The sequence below is a fragment of the Eretmochelys imbricata genome, chromosome 7, assembly GCF_965152235.1.
Source record: "Eretmochelys imbricata isolate rEreImb1 chromosome 7, rEreImb1.hap1, whole genome shotgun sequence".
Lineage (NCBI taxonomy): Eukaryota > Metazoa > Chordata > Testudines > Cheloniidae > Eretmochelys > Eretmochelys imbricata.
Window position 1 is genome coordinate 5,979,968 of NC_135578.1, and position 24,975 is coordinate 6,004,942.

At 43.2% G+C, this 24,975-nt stretch overlaps 1 protein-coding gene across 1 annotated transcript in view; it reads right to left on the bottom strand.

Moving 5' to 3' along the window:
• The window catches only part of PRICKLE2 (prickle planar cell polarity protein 2), a 186,750-nt gene that overhangs the window by 31,323 nt on the left and 130,452 nt on the right, over nucleotides 1-24,975 (bottom strand). The window contains exons 3-6 of the mRNA XM_077822077.1: nucleotides 22,345-22,528; nucleotides 5,696-5,809; nucleotides 3,564-3,701; nucleotides 2,002-2,205 (exon numbers count right to left, since the gene is read on the bottom strand). Coding sequence (XP_077678203.1) covers nucleotides 2,002-2,205; nucleotides 3,564-3,701; nucleotides 5,696-5,809; nucleotides 22,345-22,528 — 640 coding nt within the window. The remainder of the gene's footprint in view (nucleotides 1-2,001; nucleotides 2,206-3,563; nucleotides 3,702-5,695; nucleotides 5,810-22,344; nucleotides 22,529-24,975) is intronic.

A 24,975-nucleotide genomic window follows, 5' to 3' on the forward strand; every position in this document is an offset into this window, starting at 1 on the left:
TCTACAGGCAAGATTTGACTTTCGCCAAGCCCTAGTAGCTCAGCAGGCCTGACATCATTTTTCTGTTTAGCATTTTTAGTCTGAGCATAAAAATCTTTGCCTTTTATAAGTAACCAATCACAGTCCATGTTAGAGCTGAGTTAATAATTCCTAACAAATTATTTACTTTACGAATCAGCCCATTTTGTTTGGTCTGCGAACATATTGCGATTCTCTCCAATTTATTCATTATTTAACATTAGTCACATTTTTGCACAAAGTTAGTTTTGAGCTCGGAAATCAAAGTAGCATTGCATAGTTTTCAGAGTAACAGCCGTGTTAGTCTGTATTCGCAAAAAGAAAAGGAGGACTTGTGGCACCTTAGAGATTAACCAATTTATTTGGTGAGCTGTAGCTCACGAAAGCTCATGCTCAGATAAATTGGTTAGTCTCTAAGGTGCCACAAGTCCTCCTTTTCTCATTGCATAGTTGTGCTTGTCCTATAAGCTGGACAATACTGGTTCTGCTCCACGACTGGATGAGCTTAAACGCTGACAATCAGGTTTCTGGTGCAAATTATTGTGGAAAGAGAATTTCAGCTTCACTGTGAGGATTCGAATATTTCCACAACCCTTGGTGCTACTAAAACACAGTCCCACAAATGTTCATGGAAAGTGAATGTCCTTTAAAAATTGAACAGGGAATGTTCTGCAGTATTTGCTAAGCTCATGACATTATAGAAGAGGGGAAATGGTTGGCAGTCAATGCAAATTTGCAGCTTTCAGCTACCTTGAACACAAAGGTACCATGAGGCTCTCTCCATCCAAAAGTCTCTACAACCATACTGTTCATGCAAGGCCTACCAGGAGGCAGAAGCGGACTGTTCAGTGGACAGCCTAGTCAGAGGACAGATGAGCTCCTGAGAATCCCCCACAGTACAGAGTTGCTGAACTGGTAAATTAGCTTCCCTCACCTACACAACACAGGCTCTTATCATGGGCCTGGACTCTGCTTCTCCTGTCATCCCCATGGAGTACACAGTGGTTTCTACAGCCCTCCAGCTGTGAGAATCCCCTTGCAAATGTCCCTAAGGAGAAGCCGAGACATGGGTCCGGTTTGGCCTATGGACTGTTCAAGACTAATATTACCTGCCTGAGCAGCGGCTCCATTCTCCACCTCCCAGTCCTAGGAGAGACATGGTGCTGGCTGGAGAGGGAGTTGGAACCTACCTACATTGCTAAGGAGCTGGGGGGTCTGTAGGGACCTGAAGAATTCAGTCTGATAAGCCCCTCTATAGCCCTCCCGGACCAAGTTCTGATTTAGGGCTCAGCCATCTCCAGGCTGCGTTGCCGCTTTAAAATTTCTTCCATGGCTGATGGTCACTCAGAGTAACAAGCCCATTATTCATGTCTCTCTGGTGCCCCTCATTTTATGGGGACATCACTCAGTGAAGTCCCAAAATCAACGGAGTTCCATGCAAATGTGGTGTCTTCCCGTTCCCTTTTACTGATGAAAACGACTGATGGCAGCATGAAAGCAACATGGGGCAGAGATGACCAAGAGGGACACGTGCTGCAGGAACGGAACCCCACAGCGCTACTTTCCTGCAAGAATAATTTGCTGGTCCCCCTCATTTTGACCCACATGGCTCCCCGCAGTTGGACTCTGGCGGTAGTTGGAGAGGCAGGACCCTCTCGGTTAGGATGGCGAGTCTCCCAGTGTCATGGCCAATGGGCTGAGCACAGGCCGTAATTAGGAGAATGGTAGACTTGAATGGCCACAGGATGCCCCAAATCAGTATCTCATGGCGAAACAGGCAGTGCGGCTAGAAGCTAGGCGACTCCCACGGTCCAGTAGTTTCACATATTCCATGGGCCAGTTGCCACGGCGGCAAATTTGGGATGGATGAGCTGAGTTTTTGAAGAGGTGGCTCAGTGCCAGTCACTGCGATCAGAACTGTCTATGTAGTAACCCAAAATAGCATAACACAAGCACCGAACACAAAGCGGAGCTTGTTCTTACCTCGTCACACGCGGCACATCGAGGCTTCAGGCATTCCGCATGGTGTCTGCCACAGTAAATCTTCCCCTCTTGATAAAAGTAGATCAGATCAACCAGCAGCTCATTACAGACCGTGCATATGAAGCAGGGTGGGTGCCAACAAACGCCGTGGCCTGCTCTGGAGGCAAATACAGCGATGTCGCCTCCACTGATTTGGCCCCCACACTGGCAGAAGAACAACAAACAGGAAGAGGGCTTGGTTTGACACTAGTCCGAAGGGGCACACCACGTTTCAGAAGGTGACTTATACAAGGTGATAAAGCAGGAGCTTTTTCCCCCCACCCCCTCCGGCTGACAGTGTTTGGACCCATCCAATGAAACCTGGTTTTGGTGTCACCATCTCTTTGATCCTAGACTGCGGTTTAGGGCAGCCCAAAAGGACCCTATGCGCTACAGCTGTCTCTCTCTGGATGCTAAAGGCAGCAAATCTACACAGTTTCTCCGGACAACAAACAGAGAGGATTCTTGGGACGCTAGTCGGTTACAATTACTACTGTGTCCCAAAGCTGGCTTGACTCTGGCTACCTTCTGCCGCACCCAGCTCTGTGGCACTGTCTTCGCAGGCTAGCCAGTCAGATCCTATGGGCAAGCGTGGTGCCTTCAGGGAGCATTTCCTCCATAGGCCTGTAAGGGGGGAAATGGCCTTCCTGGCATGGCTGAGTTTCTGCTGGTTGGGGAACTCTATGGAAAAGCCAAATGGAGTAACCGCCTTGGCCAGCTGGTCACTTATAACTGCACTGAAAAGCCAAATGCTTCTGAAGATGTCAGATGTAACAATACTCCCCTTTCACTTACAGCTTCCTGAACTGAACACCAGGGGCCCCATTCGTCCTTCCTCCATCATCTGGCTCCTCCCTCTTCCAGCAGTCGCCCTTCCCACAACCCACTCTCTAAATATCCCAAAACCAACCTCCCCTACCGATCTGGGCTTATTCCTCAACTCTCCCCTCTTTCCCGCACTGGGCTGCTTCCCTGTTGTTTTCCCACTCTGGCTTCCAGCCAGTTCCCTCACTGACACTCTGGGCTTGAGCTCAATCAAACTGCCTCAACCCTGTTTTGGGGTCAAGAACCAGTGTTTCAGGAGTGGTTCCTGTGGGGAGTACAGGCTGGAGATTAATCAGGACTATTTCCAGCCGTGAGGGAGGCAGGATGGGTTGGGATGCCTGCCCGGACCGAGTTGTGCATGAAATTGACACCACTGCCTGCTACCTGACCTGGGAAACCCCTAAAAACACCCAGCTTGTTCCCACTTGGGAGCTAGCCAGTTACCTAAGGGTTAATTCAGCCTTCTGGCGGTAGAACTTGGACGCAGAGGTAGAGAGATTGCAGTGCATGTGTGAGAGTATCGGATGCATGCATTCCCTCTACATAGGCACAGGGGGATCAGACTTCCCAGTGCCCGAGACAGGGACAGAATGGCTTGCTCTCATTTAAAACAACCCAAGCTAATGTATAGAAAGCCCCATGTGAATCAAAGGAAGCCACTGGGCAGAATAATAACGTGTCCCGTAATTGGCACTTACCTGTTCGCAAATGGCTCCGGTCATGGTGACGGGGAATGGTCGAACATTGCCTCTCCCTAGATTCTCCCTTTTCCTTTGATTGCTGAAGAGTTTGAGCTCCCTCTTCTCTTCCTCATCCAGTGAATTACAATAGCGGACCTAATAGGCAAGCAGTGATATTTTGCTTTACCATGAACAGAACCACAAACATACTTGTTGTAACTGTGCCTTCTATTTTCAAAGCTTGGTTGAGTTACCACCAAGTGAGAACTAATCACTTGAGACTCGGCAGGGATGATCTGGAGCAAATGCAGTTATGCTGATTCAGCTGGCTGAGGATCTGGCCCAAGTAAGGAAAGGCTGAGACCATGAATGCTCTTTATAATCCAGTAAAGGATAGTCATTTATTTCCTTCAGTCTTTTCATGCTGGAGGTATTAGAGCAGCCCTGTAATGGTTCAGCAACAAGCTCTCCTGTGACACCCACTCTTCATAAGTTTATGATGTGGTACTAATTATTTGCTATGCGATGAAGACTCTATGCCCAGCTGCAGCTAAGGATTTATTAGAAATTCCAGATTTTGGGGGGGGGGGGGGAGGGCAGGGGTGGGAAAGGGGACGATGTAAACAACAAATTCATAATCTCACCGAAAGTTCAGAGAACGAGAGGTTTCCACAGTTCAAATATTATTTTTGTGCTTACAGATTTGATCTGATTCTAATTTGAACCCAATGGAATTGGGTTATGGCATTTGGGGAGAAATGTTACTGCCATGAGCAGTAACAGGGCCAATCCCACATTCCTTACTCACATGAGCAGAGTCATCGAATTAACTGAGTTTCAATGGGAAATGGATGCCTAACTCCCTCCCTGTTTGCAGAAAAATTCCAGGATGAGGACCCGAACTTGTAATAGCCAATTACGTATTTATTTATTGTCAGGCACTGCAGATTCTCAGGGAGCTGCTGAAGCTTAAGCCCTATGGGATTGGGCCCTGAAGAATTTGACTTTGTCCTCACTGGTGTTCAGAATTCTCCTTGATTCTGATAATACTGCATTGTATTTATATGGCATCTTGCCAGGCACAGACAAGCACATTAAAATATGACCTAGATAAAACAAGTTACGGACATGTCTTTCACAGAAGAGCAATGTGAGGATCATTGTTTACGCAATGGAACTTCATGAGATATTCAAGTTCAACGTCCGCACACATAAGAAAAGAATTTAAAAGATGGGGCCCTTTTTTGCCGTCTCATAAACAACACAGGATTTAATAATTATCTGAATACACCTTCCATTGCTGTAAATGGTTTTGACTGGAAACTCAGAGTTGAGGTTCAACGTCTATAAAATCACAGATCTTAACTCGTCCTCTAGCTGTTCAGCGCAAATACAAAATCACTCCCTGTTTAGACACATTTGCAAGCCCTAGGTGAGACAAAACAGGATTTTGTATAGACTTTGGAGTTAATTTTAAACCAAGCTCTAGTTGATTTAACTGGAACCTTAATACAATTGTAACAAAGTTTTTGCCTTTGAGTGTAGAAAGGTTTCTTTGTTTTGCACACACCCGATTTTAGGAAGATGAATTAAAAAAATTAAAATTAAAGCTAAAACTTGACCTTTAAAAACAAAACAAGAGCTTCTAAATGAATAATGTAGCTATCACCTTAATAGGGATTTAACGAGTAGGGATCTCAAGAAATTAATGTTCTATAGAAATTTATTTACAAATATGCAGAGAAAGATCTCCTCTGTCTACAGCTTTTTTAAACCATCCTAGAAAATGTAATAAAGAATTGGATACTTGCTATCGAATGCTGTAGGTTGGTTTAAAAGGTTAGGCTTTTAAATTCTGGAGGAGTTTTGCATAAGGGAGCTTACAGCAATCCGTGACAGTGAAAGGCACCTGGCCATACCATTTTCATAGCACAATATTCCAGACAGATGATAGAAAACATAAAAGTTTATTGGTTCTTTTTAAAATGAAATCAAGAAAACTCCAACTGAAAGCTGCAGTAATGTAGGCAAGATTCTTACAGTGGATCGGCTAATCATGACACCAACGCTAAATCAAAAAGGTGCATTCCCCTCAACACCAAATATGATATATTGCAATGTTTAAATTACGGTATTTTTAAACCACTCACCTCATTGTCATGCGGCGGCAGTTGGTGCAAAAGCTGCTTAATGCGCAATTTCTCTCCAGGACTGTTCACGTAGGGCACTTTGTCTTCCGGGAGGCAACTGTAGTACTGATGAACCTAAACATTAAAGAAGGTACTGCAGTACAATGCCTTGATTGGCTTTGACACATTCTCCTCAACTGACAGAACAAAACACTCGGAGAGCAAGTGGTCACTAAAAATGAAAGGTGCAAATGGACAAAAAATGCTTTTAAAGTTAAACCATCTGCTCTTCTATATATGGAAACAAAGCAACTCAGTTTGTTTTTAAAAAGAGAGATAAAGAGGAGACAGCAGGAGTTCCATGTCTAACCTAACTCTCAGGGGTTGTTCTTTACCGTTTTCTCTGTTAACGTCCATACTGTTAGCATGTTTCCCTTGGCCGGGAGAATGTGTTAGCATCTGCCTTTGCAACAGAGGTTAACAATGCTACTCCCTGGCACCCAATGTGTTAATGGGTACTTTAGCCTCCACCTACTCTGAAACCCTCAAGGTCTTTTCTGTAACAATTTGTGAAAATAATCAGCAGATAGAACCTGTTGGAAGGCTTGTTTTTCTCTCCAGTCTCCGAGTATATAATTAAAACAATTATTTAAAGTACAGCACGGTGGAGCGCAACGTGCCCGCCTCCTAGGAGATTGTGCCCGCCTCCTTGGAGATCCTCTGTGTGTGTGTGTGTGTGTGAAATACACGCACAACTCCAGCTCATCAGTTGTCTGGCTGATACTGGGGCTTGGGTGAGGGCTTGCTGGCTGAGGCTCAACTCATTGGAGCCTGTGGTGATGTTTGAAGGCTTGGGAAGAGCACCCAGAAGGTTTGACAGAAATTAAATTGTCCCCCTTTAGCCAAGGGAGCGCGCCCACTGGTCAGCTCTGAAAATTGCAAAGAATCAGCTGTAGGTAGATGCTCTGATGGCAGATGGCTCTCTTTAATCTGTGCTTGGCTACAAGGGTGTGGATCTCAGCACGGCTCCTCGTGGCTTCACCACCTGGAGGTTACTCTCCCGCTGTGCATCTCTACTTTACGATACCGTAGAAATTTAATCGAGAGCAAGATGTAGCTGCCTGCTAATTTAGCAGGGCTTCGCTCAGACAGTGGCTTCCCACCAGGTCCCCTGTGGAATTTAAGACGGGTTTGGCCTATGAAATACCAAGGGATCTGACCTTCCTGAGACAGTACCTCTCCCCTGGTGCCAGCCCACTGCAACAGCAACTAGGGCTGCGGTGCCCCAGCTAACAAGATCTTTCAAAGGACAGAAACTAGGGAGAGGGTCCTTCACCCTGGAACTCTCTATCCCACTGGTGCTTTCAGGTGGCTGCTGCCCGACTTACCTCTTCTCCTGGGGGCCTTTTCCCAAAGGGTGAGTGAGGAATGTGGAATGCACGGCCAGTGGAGTCCAATTTATATTTTTAGAGTAGGAGAGGTTTGAGGAAGATTTTTCACCCTTCAGGTGGCCTGCCTTCCTCTAGCCCCTAAAGCACTTATGGACACCCCACATCCCAATCACCGAAAGGGGGCAGATGGCAGGAGCCATAGCATGTTAAGGGGGAAAACTGGCCAGCATACCTAAGGGACTGACCTCCAATGAGGGTTGTGCTTCTGAGGGCTCGTTCACACATGGTTCACACATGGAATAGCTACTGTACTTTAAGGTCACACCCTATCTTAATCTGAAACAACTTTCAAAAGTCACTTTTGAAAATCTCCCTCAGCCTGTTTTATTCCGGAGTCCTTATCTGAAACAAGCCTAATCCTCCAATCCTCCCATCATTGCTTTCATACTGATGGTGAGTTTTTTACATGCTTCCATATGTATTTTTGCCCTGCTGATGGCAAGGGGCTTACATGCAGTATGGACTGCTGGATTCCGAGAACCCATTGGGCAATATGCAATGATCCAAACAGATGGCACAGAATTCATTTCACTAATGCAACAGACAGATAGACAACCTTCTAGTGTGGAAACCAGAAAAGAAATTGAAAGTTCCAAATAACTCTTATTTAAAAATAATAAATCAAATACTAAATACAATAATACTTACTTTGCATTTATAGAGCATCCTTCATCCAAGGATATCCAAGTACCTTACAAACAATTAAGCCTTACAACACTGTGCCGGGTAGCAAATACAACCCCTTTAGGAAGGACTAACTGAAGCGTAGAGATGTTAACTGATTTATCCAGGGTCACGTAGCTAGTCGGTAGCAGAGTTACTTATACATTCCAGCAGGAGCTCTGACTGCCAGACCTTTCATCTAAATGCTGGGCTATACCACCCTCCATATTACTGAGGTCTGCTGATTTCCAATCAAGTGTCTGTACCGATAGCTTAGCCTCTTTGCTCTATATCACCTGGGCTCAGATTGTTGTAAATGAAGATCTTATGCACAATTTGTCCTTGAAGTTGAAGGAGTCCAGAAATAATTTCTTCTTGACTAGCTGCCAAATTACATTATGTTGTTCAGGTCCCCCAAGTAATGAGCTGTAAGACACATTGTACGTAAAGGAGCTACGGATCTAATGCAGGTCTGCACTCCGGTATCTGGTAACTAGGTGTTTGTTTCCTGGCCATCAGACAGACAGCTGTGTGCATATGGCCATTAGTGTTTCCTCTGGGAATTTTTCCATTTCGTCTCAGGAGGCCCGCTGGAGCCAGCTCCCATAAACTTAGCAAAATATTTCTGTAGGGATGGGCAAATTAATTTGGAAAACAAAACAAAATAAAACAAAAATAGCAGGCCCAGACCTGCGCGGCATTGCCTAAAATGAACCTGAAACATTTTGTCATCTTCAGATCAGCTTCGGCAGGCCTTCCACGTGGTATCTGTCAATTTGCAGAGTCAGCGGAAGGACTGTCCTCACGAAGACATCTGTCTGTTCCCTATGAGTACTGACCCTCCTCCCTGGTAATGCCTTGGGACCGCCCTATGATCCATCATGTGGGATTTTGCACAGTCATATTTCCCCTGGCTGGTGTTTTTGCTTGTATTTGCCCAAAGGACCAAATCCTTGCCCCTAATGAATGCACTCTAACAATGGAAAAACAGAGCGATTGTTATATATTGATGCTGTTAGTGGCCACAATGCGCTAGGTGCTTTCTAGACATTCAAGAAGGGATGGTCCCTTTCCCAAGGAGCTCATGGGTTAGGGACACAGAGGCAAGTTGGGGGAAAGGGAACAATTAAGGTTATTTTTTTAAAAAGTTTGCTTGATTCTCAGGAGGTAGCATAGCAGGAATGAGTCTTTAACCATGGTCAGCACCTGCATTCTGCCCTCCCTGCACATCTCCCATGCTAATGACTGACGCCTGGAAGAGAAATGGATGAAGTGGGGAAAACATGAATAGAGGCCATGGGAAGATTGGGCCATGGCAAGGGTTCCACACCAAGACACATGGACATCGTCCTGCCCTGGAACACCAGGAGGGTCTCTGGAAAGTCAGCTTCCTGAGTTCGGGGAAAATCTGGATACTCACAACCTGTCTTATAATTGCTGATTTTGTGAGTGTGTGTGTAAGAACCAAGCCAGAATCCAGCCCTTGGATGCCTTTTGTCTACTGTTTTTTTTTTTAAAAGGAAAAATATAATTTGTTTATGGCTTCTGTAGCAAGGAAATGGAGCTGCTTTTTACCTTGTGCATTTATACAAGGGCCGGTCTACACTACCGCAGTCAATCGATCTAACTTACGCAATTTCAGTGACATGAATAATGTGACTGAAGTCGACGCAATTAGATCCACTTACCGCGGGGGCTACACTGTGCTGTGTCGACGGGAGAGCATCTCCCGTCAACTTCCCTTACGTTTCTCGGAGAGGTGGCATACACAAATCGAAGGGAGAGCGCTCTCCCATCGATTTAGTGTGTCTTCACCAGACCTGCTAAATCGACACTCACTGCACAGGTTGCAGCACTGCGGATCTACCAGTAAGTGTAGACCAGCCTTAAGTGAAGGGTCCCAGCTAGGTATTAAGGGGGGAATCCTTCCCCGGCTTCCAAGGGCAGGGAGGGCGCCCTGACAGTGGACCTGGTGCGTGAGGTTCCACTGGGGGTCCTCCATTGAGAAGGTTGTGCAGGCGATGGACTCTGGCTCTCTGCACACATGGAGTACAGCTCTGTGCCCCAATGCAAAGGAGAAGTTGCATCGGAGCTAGGAATATTTCCTATGCAAATCCCACCCACCCCCATCTTCCTTGCTGTGGTGGGGACTTAATACACATGCAAAACTGTAGGTTGCCGCAGCAACTGTGGAAGTGGCGGAAGAAAGATTCCTTCCCCAATGCACCCCTCAGCGATCTGACGTGGGCACAGGACTGAATTCTCTTCCCTAGGATTGGGACAATCACTGAGCCATGGAGCATTCATGGCTGTGTAGAACAGGTGCTGTCTGTTTCTGTCCTACACAAGTTTTTTGCAGATCATATAGTGTTTAACACAGAGATTGAAGTCCCTTTATCTGAGGAATTATTGAGTAGATCTGGGCAATATTTTGTGTGCGCGCCACGTAATTGGCTGAAAAATGCAGCTGAGGGACGACCAAAAGTGTTCATGAATTCGGATTGAATTTGGTGAATAGTTTTGGCTGCAAAAAATGGGGGGAAAAAATCAAAATAGTCAAAACATTTTGACTTTTCATTCCAAAATGATATTTTGTTTAGAAATTGAGCTAGATTTAACTTAAAAAAGCGGGGGGGGGGAGAAACTCCTGAAAATGAAACAAAACGTTTCATTTTGGGTTGGAAAAATTTTTGTTTTTATTTCAGAGAGAAACATTTTTAAATGGTCATTTTGGATTGACCTGAAGCAATTCCCCCCATCTGGATTTTCTTGGTGTGGCCACTGAACCAACATATCCGTTATTTGCCCAGTTCTATTACCGATATGTTGGCCTTGCTGGGTCCTGACAGACTGCTCCAAGATTCAGCCAGGTTGCAGCTGGAGAGCATAAAGCATTGTCTCACCAAGCCTGAGACAAATTCACGTGTGTGAAAGAGAATCTCACCTTTGATGGCAATTCTCTCTCCATACAGAAGGTTCACACAGTGGTAGGGGGAAAAAAATAGTTTGGAAATAAATGGGTTTTCAACTTAGAGCAAATGTGCCAGGAAATGAAAGTTTATACCAAAGAATATGACAAATCCTTGGTGTTGACCAACTTCAGAAGCTGTCGCAGTTCTCTATGTTTAGTCTATTGTTTAGCTGTTTACTGTACCCTTAATGGGTGCTATCTATCAATTCACAGCTGGATAGGGAGTCTAATTTAATGGTTACAGGGACTGTGAGGCAGGAATCACGTGTTCTATTCTTGGTTCTGCCACACGAAAGTGAAGAGTTTCAACAACATCCATTAATTTGGGGGGGGGGCCTGATTTTCAGAAGCGCAGCAGTCTCGTTGAAAACTTTGTTTTTCTGGAAAAATGGCATTTTTGATTAAACAAAAAAATCTTTCAGGGAAAGCTTCTGCTTTCTGTGGAAAACTTCAACTTTTAATTGAAAAACCTAAAACATGTCGGTTTTCTTTTTCTTTCTGACAAAACGTCAGAATTATCCACAGACTCTCCCCTGGCCCATTTTCCAAACAGCTCTAGTGCAAAACACCCGCAAGTCTGTGATGTCAATGAGAACAGCGAGTATTCAGCGCTTCTGAAAAGCAGGCCCTAAGGTAATACTAATAAATACTAATAATAATGAAGGAGAATTCAAGATGGGTATCCCAAATAAGTAGAGATGTCTGAAAAATTTGTTCTTTCCAAGTCTCAGTCTGCTTAACTGTGAAATGGGTATAATGTCATTTGTCGGCACACAGTGAATCATTATACTTTTAATTCATCGTGTGTAAAATACAGATGGAAGATGCTATGTAAGGACCTAATTCAAAACCCACAGAAATGAATGGGAGTCTTTCCACTGACTTTTGCAGGCTCTGGAGGAGCCCGAAATGCATATAAGATTTGATTACACCACAGAATCATGTTGTAGCGTAACCCAAATAATTTTTTTTATTGTTAACTATTTTTAATTACTACACTATTCAGTACTTTTGCCACATACAACACAAAAATTCAGTTTTGTGTTATTTCTCTTTGTAACAACCTCCTTCATCTGTAGCTATTTTAGCAAGCACTGTTATAATTCATAGTCTCTCGAGGAGGCTAAATTAGATTTCACTCTGAATTAATCTGTGTTCATCTCTCCTCCGTGACTTGTGTCCAATTTGAATTAGATTTACTGTGAAGGAATTTACAAGATCTCAGGCCAAATCCTAATAAAAGTTAACCCACGTCACAGACCCCAAGATACAGCCTGGACCAGTAACATGACCGTAATGGAATAGAAAGGCATTGTAGGGTGGGACTCAGGAATACCGGCAAGGCAAGGGGAGTAGCTCCAACGGGTCTGGTCTTGCTTTTAAGGAGGTCTCTCTCTCTCAAATTCACAAAACAAGCGAGGAAAACAAGACAAAATGAAAGATATTGGTCTTTATACTCATCGTTCTTTTCCCAAAGTATTTGAGTCTCATCTTCCCCCATCCACCTCAAAAAGTAGATCAAACAATATACATTTTAAAGAAGATATTTACTAGCAAAAAAGCTAATAAGTATTTTGGAAATTAACAGCTCCTTCAAGAGAAAAAAAAATCCTTGTAAAATGAAATTAGGAAAAAATTCTTTAAAGTTGAGCCAACTCTATTCAATTAATTGAAGGAAATAATTACATTAGTACACAAATGCTTGTATGTTTTCCAGTCTTATTAGTTCTGGGGGTGTTTTCAGTTTAATTCCTCAGTTTAGAAGTTTAACCTTCAAACTCTGAATAAATGATAACTTCAGATTCCTTTGGTGAATGTATTTACTTCTAGTGACTAAGTATGCAGAACCTCTTTTCGAAAGAAAAGGTTGCACACACTGCAGGGATTCAGTTGTTTGTTTGACAAAGACATTCCATGGGCAAGGAATTGGGAGCAGCATCGGCTGTCCTTTTGCCTTGAGCTGCTGCAGCAAAGTGGGGCTCAGCCATTATTTTCCGCCCATGACAAACTCTGGATGGTATCTGAAAATCTGAGGTTGCGTGTTTAGAACTATAATCTGCATCAGCTGTTCTAAAAAATAATCGCTCTCATGTTTCTCCAGCCACATTCCAGTGAGACCCTCTTATTTACTTATTTCTCATTAAAATGTCAGTCTGGGATCTGATTACTCAAATTGCCAAAATAAAGCCCTTTTTACAGTTCAGACTATTCCTCTGCTTCGGTTTCATTGGGAGCATTGTAGCAACAACCATCCGAAATACAATTCCACAACATAAATAACTTTTTAATATTTAAAAGCTTTATTGCTCTTAAAACATAACACAGGGATACTGATCTCCCTCTTTGTTTTCCATCCAGATAGCTGCATGGTCTTCATTACTGCAATATCCGAGCCTTCAATACCAAAACCACAACTCTCTAACTCAGGGGCTACAGGAGAACTTGTTGAGCTGTGAGAAAGTAACAATATTCTAGTATCAGGACAACACAACTAAAAGAGATGTGATCACGTGGGTAGTGTGTTACATAGTTGGTATTTCCAACATCTCAGCTTCAACCCAGCCAGTCCCTAATGCCTTTCTTAGTATGTGATGCATGTTGCCAAAGCTGCAAGATCATTAGTGCAAGAAGCTTAAGTATCTGGGTTTGGTTGATATCAACACTGAACATGGGTTTTAAACAGCTCCCAGGCTTCTCTTTTGAAGGTGTTGTGCAGGTTTCCTTTGAGGACAAGGACTGAGAGACCAGATTTGGAGCGATCGCTTTGTGAAAAGTGGTAACTCATGGACAATAGGGTGTTTTTGTCATTTATCATTTTTCTGTGTGAGTTCATTCGAGAGCATAGTGTTTTTCTGGTTTCACCCACATAGTTGTTGTTGGGGCATTTAGCGCACTGGATGAGATACACCACAGGTTGTGATTGGCATGCATAGGAACTGTGGATCTTGAAAGATCTGTTGTGGGGGGTATTGATCATCGTACCAGTGGAAAGATTATGTCTGCATGTTTTGCATCTGTTGTTCTGGCAGGGTCTGGTACCACTTTGCTTTGGTGTGTCCCAGTCTGTGGGGAGCTTGCTTCTGATGGTGAGGTTCACTCATGTGCTTAAAGTCAAACACATGCTCAAGTGCTTCCTTGGATCATGGCCAGCGCACTCAGAACTTTGCAGGATCTAGCCCTATGCAAACTAAAAGCATTAGGTATATAACTGGGTGTGGATCTGCAGCATATTGTTCCATCAGGAGTTACTGAGAGGCACATATTTATATCCCGCACAGAGCTCTGTGCAAAATCCATGAATGTCAGCAGTCAGTCAGGGAGTAGGATGCATTGAAGTCCACCAGTGACAGCGGGATGATGAGTCAGGTCTTACCTGTGAGTAATCAGGGACCAGGAGGGGACTCATGAGAGAGCTAGCATTGTTGCAGGATTTGCTTATGCAGCAGAGAGCTCCTGGTTCTACAGTCCTATCTGGGAACATAGGAAATTCTTATCCCTCCTCACTGTAAGTGAATGGATCATGTCGGCATGCAGAGCTGTTTACATAATGAGGTGCGGGGCCGTTTCTGCTGGTACATGTGTGTGTATGTGAAATCCACTTGTGGCCTCATCTCATGACCCTCTGTGTGAGAGCTTGAAAACGAACATTGGCTTAAGTGGGAAGAATGCAGCAAACAGTTTAAACAAGTCTGCACTGGCTTGAACTAGCAGAGCTGCTTCTGCAACTCATCTGGCAGAGCACTTAAAACTCGGGGATCCAGGTTCTAGTCCCTCTCTGACTTCTCCCTGAAGACTAGCTTATTAAATGGCCTTTTTACAAGATGGTTCATGGACTTTAATAGTGCGTGTTTAAAACGGACATACCTCTAAAGAAATGAACACTGTTTTCTTGCTGTAGTTGGTGTTTATATTTATATGATTCAGACTGGGCTAAATTAAAAAAAAATACCTCCAGAATTTTGCATGTGCCCTTATTTACATGTCCATGGAACAGAATTCTACAACTTCGATACATGAAAATTACAGCATCTGCAAACTTAGAGGAAGGGTTAAAATCTCTCTGAAAATTTGGCCCATCATGTATCATATAATATTCATGGGGAAACAATATATTTCGACAAACAACCTTTGTATTAAGTCAACACATATACAGCTAGTCAGATACCACAGACAGATGACTAGTACTTACTATTCGTAGTAGTCGTACTACAGTAATGTCTAGGTTCCCCTCCGTGAGATCGAGGCCCATGTGCTAGGCACTGTACATACACATAGTAAGAGAGAGACCCTGCCCTGAAGGGCTAACAAGCTCAACAGACAAGACAGAAAGGAGGTATTTATATCCTCCATTTTACAGATGAAGAGCTAAGGAGCAGAGTTTAAATGACTGGTTTACGATCACACAGAAAGTCTGTGTCAGAGTCAGGAGTTGAACCCAGATCTCAACTCCCCGATCCAATGGCTTAACCAGAAGACCATCCCTTCCCTTACCTGATTTCTGTCCAGGGCTGGGGCTGGGGCTGGACACTATAATTAAATCCAAACTAGGAAGGCAAAACATTTTGTGAGTGCAATTATTTTTCTAGTTTAATACATGAAGACTGGATTTTGGCGTGAGCCTCTGGAATCTCTCCACTTAATTTCCTCCCTAAACATTCCATACTGGGCTGAACCATTGTTTCGGCTCAGAGAGACAGAGTGTGTATGTGGGGGGTAAGAGGACATGCACAGGGGGGTGAACTAGATTTGGCTAACAAGTGTGGAAATGGACCTAGCGATAAACACACAGAGAACAAATAAAAACTCATATAAAATTGGGGAGCGACCACAAACAATCTGACTAGCTAATGGAGCCTAGCGGCGATCACGCAGGAAGAATTAATAAATCTCTTTGGCAGGAAAGAAATTATATTAAAAGAATCCTTGTATGTTTGTTAGTATTTAAAACCACATTAATCCATATTATAATTGAGGAACACCAAGGTGTGCATATAATCCCATGCCTCCGGCGCTGGAAATCATTCTGTCTTTGATTTTAAGCCTCACGGTACAAGACAGGTGTACTCGTGTAAGGTGTATCGTAGATGAAAATCCTAGGTGGGATGAGAACGTCATCACCCTATAAGTCTAGATGCACCCTCAAGGGCCCTTAGAAACCAGGGCTTTAAAATTCTGGAGGTCTAATGGCAAAGCACAGGTAGATCTGAATTGTCTGGATGTACATCACGGGCCAGATTCTCAGCTACTGTAAAATCAGAGGCCCTTTCTCCCCCCTCAAGACACCCAGGACTGCAGAGAAGGTGGCTTAGGAGCAAATGGGGACCCCTCAATATACCAATTTATACTAGCTGAGGATCTGGCTCTTTTTATGGGGATTGCTCAGAACTCTTGTTGGCAAATCAGAATTCTGCCACATTTCTTAGTCAATCATTATCCGGCGATGTTCCTGTTGTCTTTCCAGTCATATGTAAAGGGACAGAGACAGGTGAAAAAAATTAGAGTTAAAAAATCCCTTTGTTACCAATGACCCCAAACACTTTTAGCTGGTTTTACTTCTTCAACGTCTCTTGGCATGGATGGCAGCCGTCGATGAGTCAGTTTCAATGGTGTTCTACTCACAATCACACTCAGTTTCTCATGCTCTAGTAGAGCTCTGCAAGGCTTGGTTTGCAAACATTCTTTAAGCAAGCTGACTTCATTGGAATTGCAGAAAAAGAATGAAAGTGGGGAAAAATATCTACTAAGGTTAGCTGTTGTAAAAGCCTGGGAGGGAGACAAGAAGGGGACAAAACCTCAATGTAGCCTTACAATGACCCTTTAAGATCACTTGTAAAAACGATTAGCAGTTGTTTTATGCTGGGATCTACCAACTCACTGCATCAAAACCTCTCCTAACAGCGCTAAAATCCCAGGAGCCACCAAGAATTGGGATAATCATTTACTGCAGGTACCGTAATTGGCATGTTTAGAAATCCACCGGAGAGCACCAACTGAGAATTCGTTTGTATTTACAGTACATGCAGTAGCATATAACACTTGGAGCCACACTGTAACATGCAAAGCTAGCAGATGTTGCATGCTGAAATAAAGCTCTGGTACAACGTTAGACTGAACACTGTGGGATGTGACAATTTTAATTTCCCTGTCCTTGATATTCCCCTGCTTCTTCCTCTGCTGTCCAGTACACATACACTTCCAGTTTCAAAACATGTGAACTGCTTCAGATTAAGTTTAAAGAAGAGAAAAATAAATGGAGAACTATTAGCATCTGGTTTCTGATGTAATAGTTTATACAAACAAGCTGATTAACTCTGTGATAGTACAAGTCAGGGAAGGGAACTTCCACAAGAATCAAGCTGCACCAGCCATTTCCATCAGCTAAAGAGAATCAAATCGATCCCACTGAACAATGGGTCGGATTCTCTGCCTTATCATGATTACATTCAGCGAAGCAGAGAGAGGCAGGCACCATGAACAGGGTTACTGGTCCCTGATTCCCAGCACAGCCCCACAGCAGGTTAGAGGATGAGACAATAAAACATATAGAGACAATAAAACATATTCCAAGTAAAACAAATGGTGTTGTGAGGCTACTCTAATCTGTGCCAGCTGGCAAAGGGCCCTGAGGGAACATCTGTCAGAACACAGCATGCCCTGGCCACTTCTATTGTCTGCCACTAACACATCCGCTGCATCAGGGGCTGTAGCGAGGGTGACCTGGTTACACTGGCCTTTTCTCCGTTGGGAACACCCCAACAATGTGCAATCTTCAGCTAGGGGGATGGGGTCTGTTCCTTTTGCACTACCTGAGCAATGCACAGGTAGCAAAGCAAGGCAGAGCATCTAAAAATACATTTTCCTTCTCCTGTATGCAAAGCTGCAATAGCTGACAAGTTTAATTTAGTGGGTAAGTCTGTGAATTTGACTAAAGCTATAGGAGACCCTTGGCTGTTCTTTGCCCTACCGTTTAACGGCTAGACTAGCTACTGCTGTAGCTTGAGGGTATTATAAACTAGGCCTCCTTCGTATACGTCGAGCCAAAGATACAGAACAGAAGCCACTGAATGTATTAACTATTGAATAGATTCTCTGTGACAGCTGCTCATTTCACACCACGTTGCAATGCTCTCAAGGCCAAGATTGCAGTGTTCGTTGTAGAAGAAATTGGTCTCATGACCCTTCACACTATTAATATTACCGTAGATCATATTTTTATAACTTTTAAGGGACTTGTCCTGAGCAATTGTACTATCAACAAAAGAGATTACATTATTTTGCTATATAAAGGGGGTTTGAGTCTGGGAATGACAGGAAACCCAATTGGAGGTTATGGGGCAGTTGAAAGAGAGGACCACTAACTACTATCATTTGTTCAACTTACAGAACATGCCCATCACACCCCCTTATCTCATATTATTGAGGCACAGTACAGATGCCATCATTAAGACGGTGTAAAGCTTTTGGCTTTGACGGGGCTTTTAAATATCTCTGTAGCTCAGTCTACACAACATTTCTGAAAAATATGAACCACCACTGACGCCGCTTTGAATTTCAAAAGCCATTGGGAGAGCAAACAAGCTATAAACCCGCAAAAATCCCTCCTAGTCAAAAATGAAGTCGGGATGTTAAACCTTGCTCTAAATTTCTCTAGCTAGCAAACCACAGCCCCTGGGAACTCCAACCCTCCCACTCTTCCCCCATAGTGTCCAACAATATAGAAACTACACATTTACAAGTTTAAATGTATGCCCTTAATCGGACATACCCGCAGGGAGCCATGCGAAGGTTTAGCTAGCAGAGCACCAGCTCCAGCCAAGACTTTGGCTGCTGACACTGTCTCCCACGTTTCCTGAGTCAGCAGAGAGCGCTGGTCTGTAATTCCAATTTACTCGTCTCTATTGGCTTTTTAATACTGAGATGCAAAACACATACAAAAGTAACGAACTATGGATGAGCCTTCCCTAAAATGGTCTGTCCCTAACAATTCCACATACCCCTCACAGGCATGTGTGTGTTTTCCTTCACCTAAGAGATAAATTCCTTTCCAAGAAAAAAGACATTTTCAGATAATCTTATAAATCAGATGCTCATAGAGGCCTTGATCCATTGAAGTCAAATGGGCTTTGGATCAGGTCCATGAAGCAATTTCTTCCATGCCAATGTTCCAGTCTTTTGAAATTGGGACTTAAGAGCCTTTCTGTCATCTGAGATCAATCTTTTTCCACAGCTGAGGCCAAAGGATAGCCATTTTGTACAAGACTTTGTAGTCCCATGCATTGAACACCATCATTTAGCTAATATGGTTTTAACCCAGCTGATGAACACAATTCTTATAGCATTATTTATAAAATCCTTGACCTCAAATTTCTATTACTGTTAAATAATGTGTGTCAAGTTACCAACTTGATTCTTACATGGTCAGCACGCATCATTTTCAAATTGACCATATTTGAACAACTGGGCAAGAAGCCAACCCATTTTTGTCTGACTGCACTGACTCTCCTTTAGCTATACTTGTGGCACCTTAGAGATGCATCCGATGAAGTGAGCTGTAGCTCACGAAAGCTTATGCTCAGATAAATTGGTTAGTCTCTAAGGTGCCACAAGTCCTCCTTTTCTTTTTGCGAAGACAGACTAACACAGCTGCTACTCTGAAACTTAGCTATACTTAAACCTCTAGTTATAGACTTTTTGGACTATCAGAATTCTGTAATGATATATTGAAGCTGTCAAAACCCGCTACTGTATTTGTGGACAAAGGATTTCTGAATTGGTTATACATGGGGATGTGACCTCATATTCATTCATAATTTCATCTACTGATGCCAAAGGAAAATGGAAACACTTTTTTTCTTGTAGACCTTAGATCTACTGTGGGAACTAAACAGAAAAAGGAAACATGGACAGAAGCAGCAGTTTAAACTAATTGGTCATCAATGATGGATATTGGCCACCTTCTCCTCTGATAGCCTTCAAAGACTCTTAGTAAATTATTGTGTCTTACTGAGATGGAAGCTCTGTCTTCCATGCATATCAAGAAACATATCCCCCTAGTCTTCCAGGGGATTATTTCCTAATGTACTCAGACTTTTTTTTTTAAAAAAGAGATTTTAATAGAGTTGAAAATGGAAGAAAAACTCCCTCCAGCAGCACATCAGAGAAGTGCTATAGAAAAGTAACAAAAAACATGGAAACAGTCACTGTCTGCAAATCCATATTTCAGTAGATTTACTCCAGATTCACAGAAGTGAATCCAGACCAGAATGTGGCCCAATAGCCAGTTTAATGGCTGCCTTAGGCCTATGCAGTTGCATAAGACATAGTGCTTCCAGGGACTCCACATCATGTACACACACCTGACTTATCAGCCAGGAAGCCATGTGGCTGGCTGCAATTATGTATGACTCCCGTACCAGTGAGTTGCTGCAGAGACTGAATCTTCTCACTGAGCAACCCCAGTTCTGCCTGTTGGTAATTGTGCTTCACTCGACCTCCTGATCTATTTAGGGGGAATCGCCCAACGGTTTGGAACTTCACGAATGGACTGGGGCCAGAAGTGGGAGTCAGGGCCCAGCAGACAGGAGGCTGCAGGATGGGGGAAGCAACGGGTATCATGTGTGTGGACTTAATTATGGCAGCAGGCCAGGGTCCCACTTGTTGCTTTTCCTAGGGAGACTGCAAAGTCTAGTACTGGCCTAGTTTTTCCACAGTATAGATGAGTCAGACCATAAGGCTGTGCCCTTAGAGGCCCATCGGAAATAGGATGGGTCCCAAAATGGCTCCTGGCTAAGATCAGCAGAAAATCTTTAAGCATCCATCTTAGCAACAGTGATTTAGGTTCACAGCACTAGACTTTGTTCGTTCACAGTACTTATGCTGTCTGTGTCATCTCCGTGGTGATTACAGCCAGACCTAGAGTTGCACATTTGTTCGTCTGAAGATCAAATAAGGTGGACCGAGAACCGTAACTAGAAAGTTAATATTCATGTCAAGGAGCAAAGTGACCTCAGAGAGAAGCATAAGCTAGAAACTAATGAATTAAAATGGATTAACCTGGGCGGTAATTCAGACTTTCAACATCCCCGGCAGCATTTTTACATTACTCGCTTTAAAAGATCCTAAACCAATGCTCCATGCACATGCGTTATTTCTCAGGATGTGCCTGCAGTCAAAGCATCTTGGAAATACAACAAGCATCCACGCAAGGGGCTGACCTCCATGTTCTTTTGGAGTATGTGCCACCATTATATTGGAATTTGGGTTCTTTTGACTCTAAATGTGTGTCCTCCGAATCTCGGGGAAGGCACAAAGGAAATCTCTCACTGTGAAAGCTGAAAGAAAGGAATGTTAAATCTGAACTAGCCCAGCTAGAAGAAAGAAAAGGAGGACTTGTGGCACCTTAGAGACTAACCCATTTATTTGAGCATAAGCTTTCGTGAGCTACAGCTCACTTCATCGGATGTACTCCTTTTCTTTTTGCGAATACAGACTAACACGGCTGCTAGCCCAGCTAGATGGCAATAGATGAAATGTAAGGTGCCAAGGAGTTTAAAGCAGGGATTGAGCATTGCTGTAATGCTCGCAGAGACAAGAAGGAAAAATGCAACTGGATTTTCTCCAGTCTGACAGATAATATTTACAGCCTGTGGGTGCCAAAATATTTCAGGAAATGCCGAAGACTTTCAGAATAAAGCTAGGGAAAACAGAATTTTTAAAGACAGCTAATACAAGACTAAGAATATAGGCTTCCCACCCTATTTCAGCCTCCTTACATGATTTCAAAACGATCACCATAGCAATTATCAAGGCTAACCTCATTTCACAATCTCCTCTGGAAATTAAGCTTTAAGTCTAAAATGTAAAAGCTCAGCATAAAGGCTAAACAAATCAAGTAAACTGCAAGTAATCGAAATAAATGAACATTTTACACTGACAACATCCTGGGATAAATCCACCCTATTAATTTCCTATCTAGAAATATGCAACCTTCATTTTAGTCATTTGAGTGACTTTACCCGGTGAGTTATAGATAGTACCCCTGAGAAACCAAACCCATATGGGGAAAGTATGAGCATTTGTCCAGATCTTTAGAAGTGCTGGGTACTCGCACGTTCCTTTGGTCTTAATGCAGGAAGTCACACGATTACTTTGGTTCCTTATGTGTCATGATATATAGACTCCGTTTTTCTTAAAGAGGAGACATTAGAGAAAACAGCTACAATGACACCCCCCTCCGCCACACCAAAAAGGGCAGGTTCCACATAGGGTGACCAAATAGGAAGTGTAAAAAATCGGGACGAGGGTGGGGGATAATAGGTGCCTATATAAGAAAAAGCCTCCAAAATTGGGACTGTCCCTATAAAATCGGGACTTCTGGTCACCCTAGTTCCACACAGCACAAGTCCCAGCTTTGTCTCACTTGTTTACCTAGGCCACAAGTATCTGGAACACTATACAGCACACAGAGACATCTAGTGGCTGAATAACATACTGCAAGTAAACATCTCCCACTCAACACCCCTGAATATCAGGCTAATTGTTTCTAAAGGAGAGTTTTAAAGCACATTTTAAAGCAAAGGTTTTACCTGTTCTGGTTTCAGCCCTGGAGGCACCCATGCATACTCTTCCAAGGCACAGCCTGAGTCATCATCAGATGTGGAATTCCTCTGAAAGTCAAACATGAGCTTGGTCACAGTCTTCTCCATCTCCAGAGGCATAACTGTTACAAAGTGCTCTTCTTGTGGGCACTTACAGTGAAGGCAAATCTTCCTGCAAATTGTGAAGAAACAAATCCAACTGTGAGTTTCATTTTGAAGAAGAAACAATCTGAGTGATTGCTGCCAATCAGCAAAGCTCAGATCCCAAACTATAAACACACACTCATTGGCAGCATGCCCCTGGCAATAAGCCAATTCATCCAGAGCAGTTTTCTAATTCAGTATTTATGTCTTTCCTGGGGGAAAAAAGTCCAGACTTGCTAAAACAACCCCAGAGAGTCAAGGACTGTATCAGATTGTTAAAGGTAGTGGGAGACAGAATTGTTTCCTCCTTTATGCTGAGAAATAAACTTCCACAGGGCTAATAAATAGGTGTAGAGACAGATTCTCAGCTAGTTTACACTGGCAGACCTGCAGTGACTTCAGATTGACACCAGCTGAGGATCTGGCCTGTCCTATTAAATATGTAAAATGTCAGGTGAAATGGAAAGATGGGAATGAAAAGTTCCTTTACCATTCTAACAGCATAAATTAGCTTTAAAATGGCATAAAACATATTATAATCTAAGCACGTTAAATGAAAGGATGCTATGAAACACAATCCCACTGCAGTAGTCTCTCTTTCAATTACTTAGATTGTAAAGTCTTCAGGGCAAGAATCATGTTATATGCGTTTACACAATGGGGCTCCAATCCCTGACTGAGACCACCAGGTGCTACTGCAATACAAATAACTAGTCACATAACAACCTAACAGTTGCCATTCAGACACACACTAGTTTAATTCATCATGAGTGTCACCTTTTTTTAGCTCAGTAAGCCTGATTTCGCATCAGTAAAGTCAAGGAGAGATTTTCCATGGTCTTGAATGGGAGCAGCAGGAAGCGCTAGGGAAAGGCCAAGAAGATACATAGTACAACCCCGTTTACCTGAACTGCTTCAAGGACATGAATCACATTCAGTGAATGGAGTGATGGGAGACTGTGTAACCAGGGAGGTTGCTGGGTATGATTCACACTGGGGGACTGGAATTTGGAGAAGAGGGAGCGGAGCTGGGATAAACTGGGTTGTTATGGGCGGTATGGGAAGATACAATGCTTTTCTGTAACGTGGCCTATCAGTGTGTGCTTTACGTTTAATGTGTAAGACTCTGTGCTCACTTGCACTATTGACTTCAGCTATGATTTACACTACTGCAGCAGAGGGCAGATTCAAGCCTGCTATCTGTTACTCAGAAAACGATGAGGCAATACAGAAAACAAGGGAAGGAATGGGTTTACAGATTGCTGGTTTCTTTTGCTAGAATTTACAGCCAAGGAAAACCCGAAAGCAGGAACAGGTAGACTCTGTGGCCTTTTCATCCCAAACTTCCTTATTTCATTTTAGCCTTTGCTTCAAAGACAGCTAAGAATATTAGCAGTCTGATCCAATTTTAGTCTAAATTTCCACTGAGCCCTTCCATAACACAAAAAATGCACTCTAGCAAAAGTCAAGAGGCTCCGTTAAGTCAAGCCAGGGAGATCTGCCAGATTTTCCCATTTCCTACTTTTCATCAAATCTAAAATACACACCGACCAAATGCACAGAATGCATCTGGCTTGCATCCAGTCCATCAAAGGGGCTCAGTACAGCCTGTGGCTGTTACCTTAAAAAGTAATCAAGGCACAATTTTTTGTGAATACTTTAATTAATCAGCTACTGTGGAAAAACAGAGCAGTTGGTTTCACAACTGTTTCCATCACATTTTATGATATGATTAGAAGCAGCTCAACATGCAACAATGTGGTGGGAATAAATAATGTTTTTAAAGGCTAAGACTTAGCATTTCAGAATTTGATATGTATTCTAGCAGGGTTTAGTTCTGTTTTACAAAATTTAATTATCAGGATAGCAATCACGTTCTTCCAGCCAGCCAACACCACAATATTTAAAGCATTGGGAACGAACAAAATAAACTCCAATATCAGGGGCAAAATGAAGACAATGGTGAAGGCAGAGAAGAGAACCAGAACATATAGCCAGGTTTCAGAGTAACAGCCGTGTTAGTCTGTATTCGCAAAAAGAAAAGGAGTACTTGTGGCACCTTAGAGACTAACGAATTTATTTGAGCATGAGCTTTCGTGAGCTACAGCATATAGCATATATATAGCAGCTCTCTCATTGACTGAATTCCTGTAGGTATCTCTCAACAGAAGAGCAGTTAAAAGGAAAGAGCTTGTATTATAATCAGCAGATATTAAAGTAGCAGTAAAGTAAGCACAATGGAAATGGGCTTTACAATCTCTCCCCATACTGCTCATGTCATAAACATTGTCACTGTTCAGCCAATTGGTTATTACTAGTAATAGGCTCTGATGCTACTTTTAATATTTTATATTCTTCCAGTTTACGTGTCATGGTCACCTCTCACCAGGGGCCTGATCCTACTCCCACTGAAATCAACAGCAATGCTCCCCCCATACACGTCAGTGGGAGTCGGCGCAGGCCCCAGTGTGAATG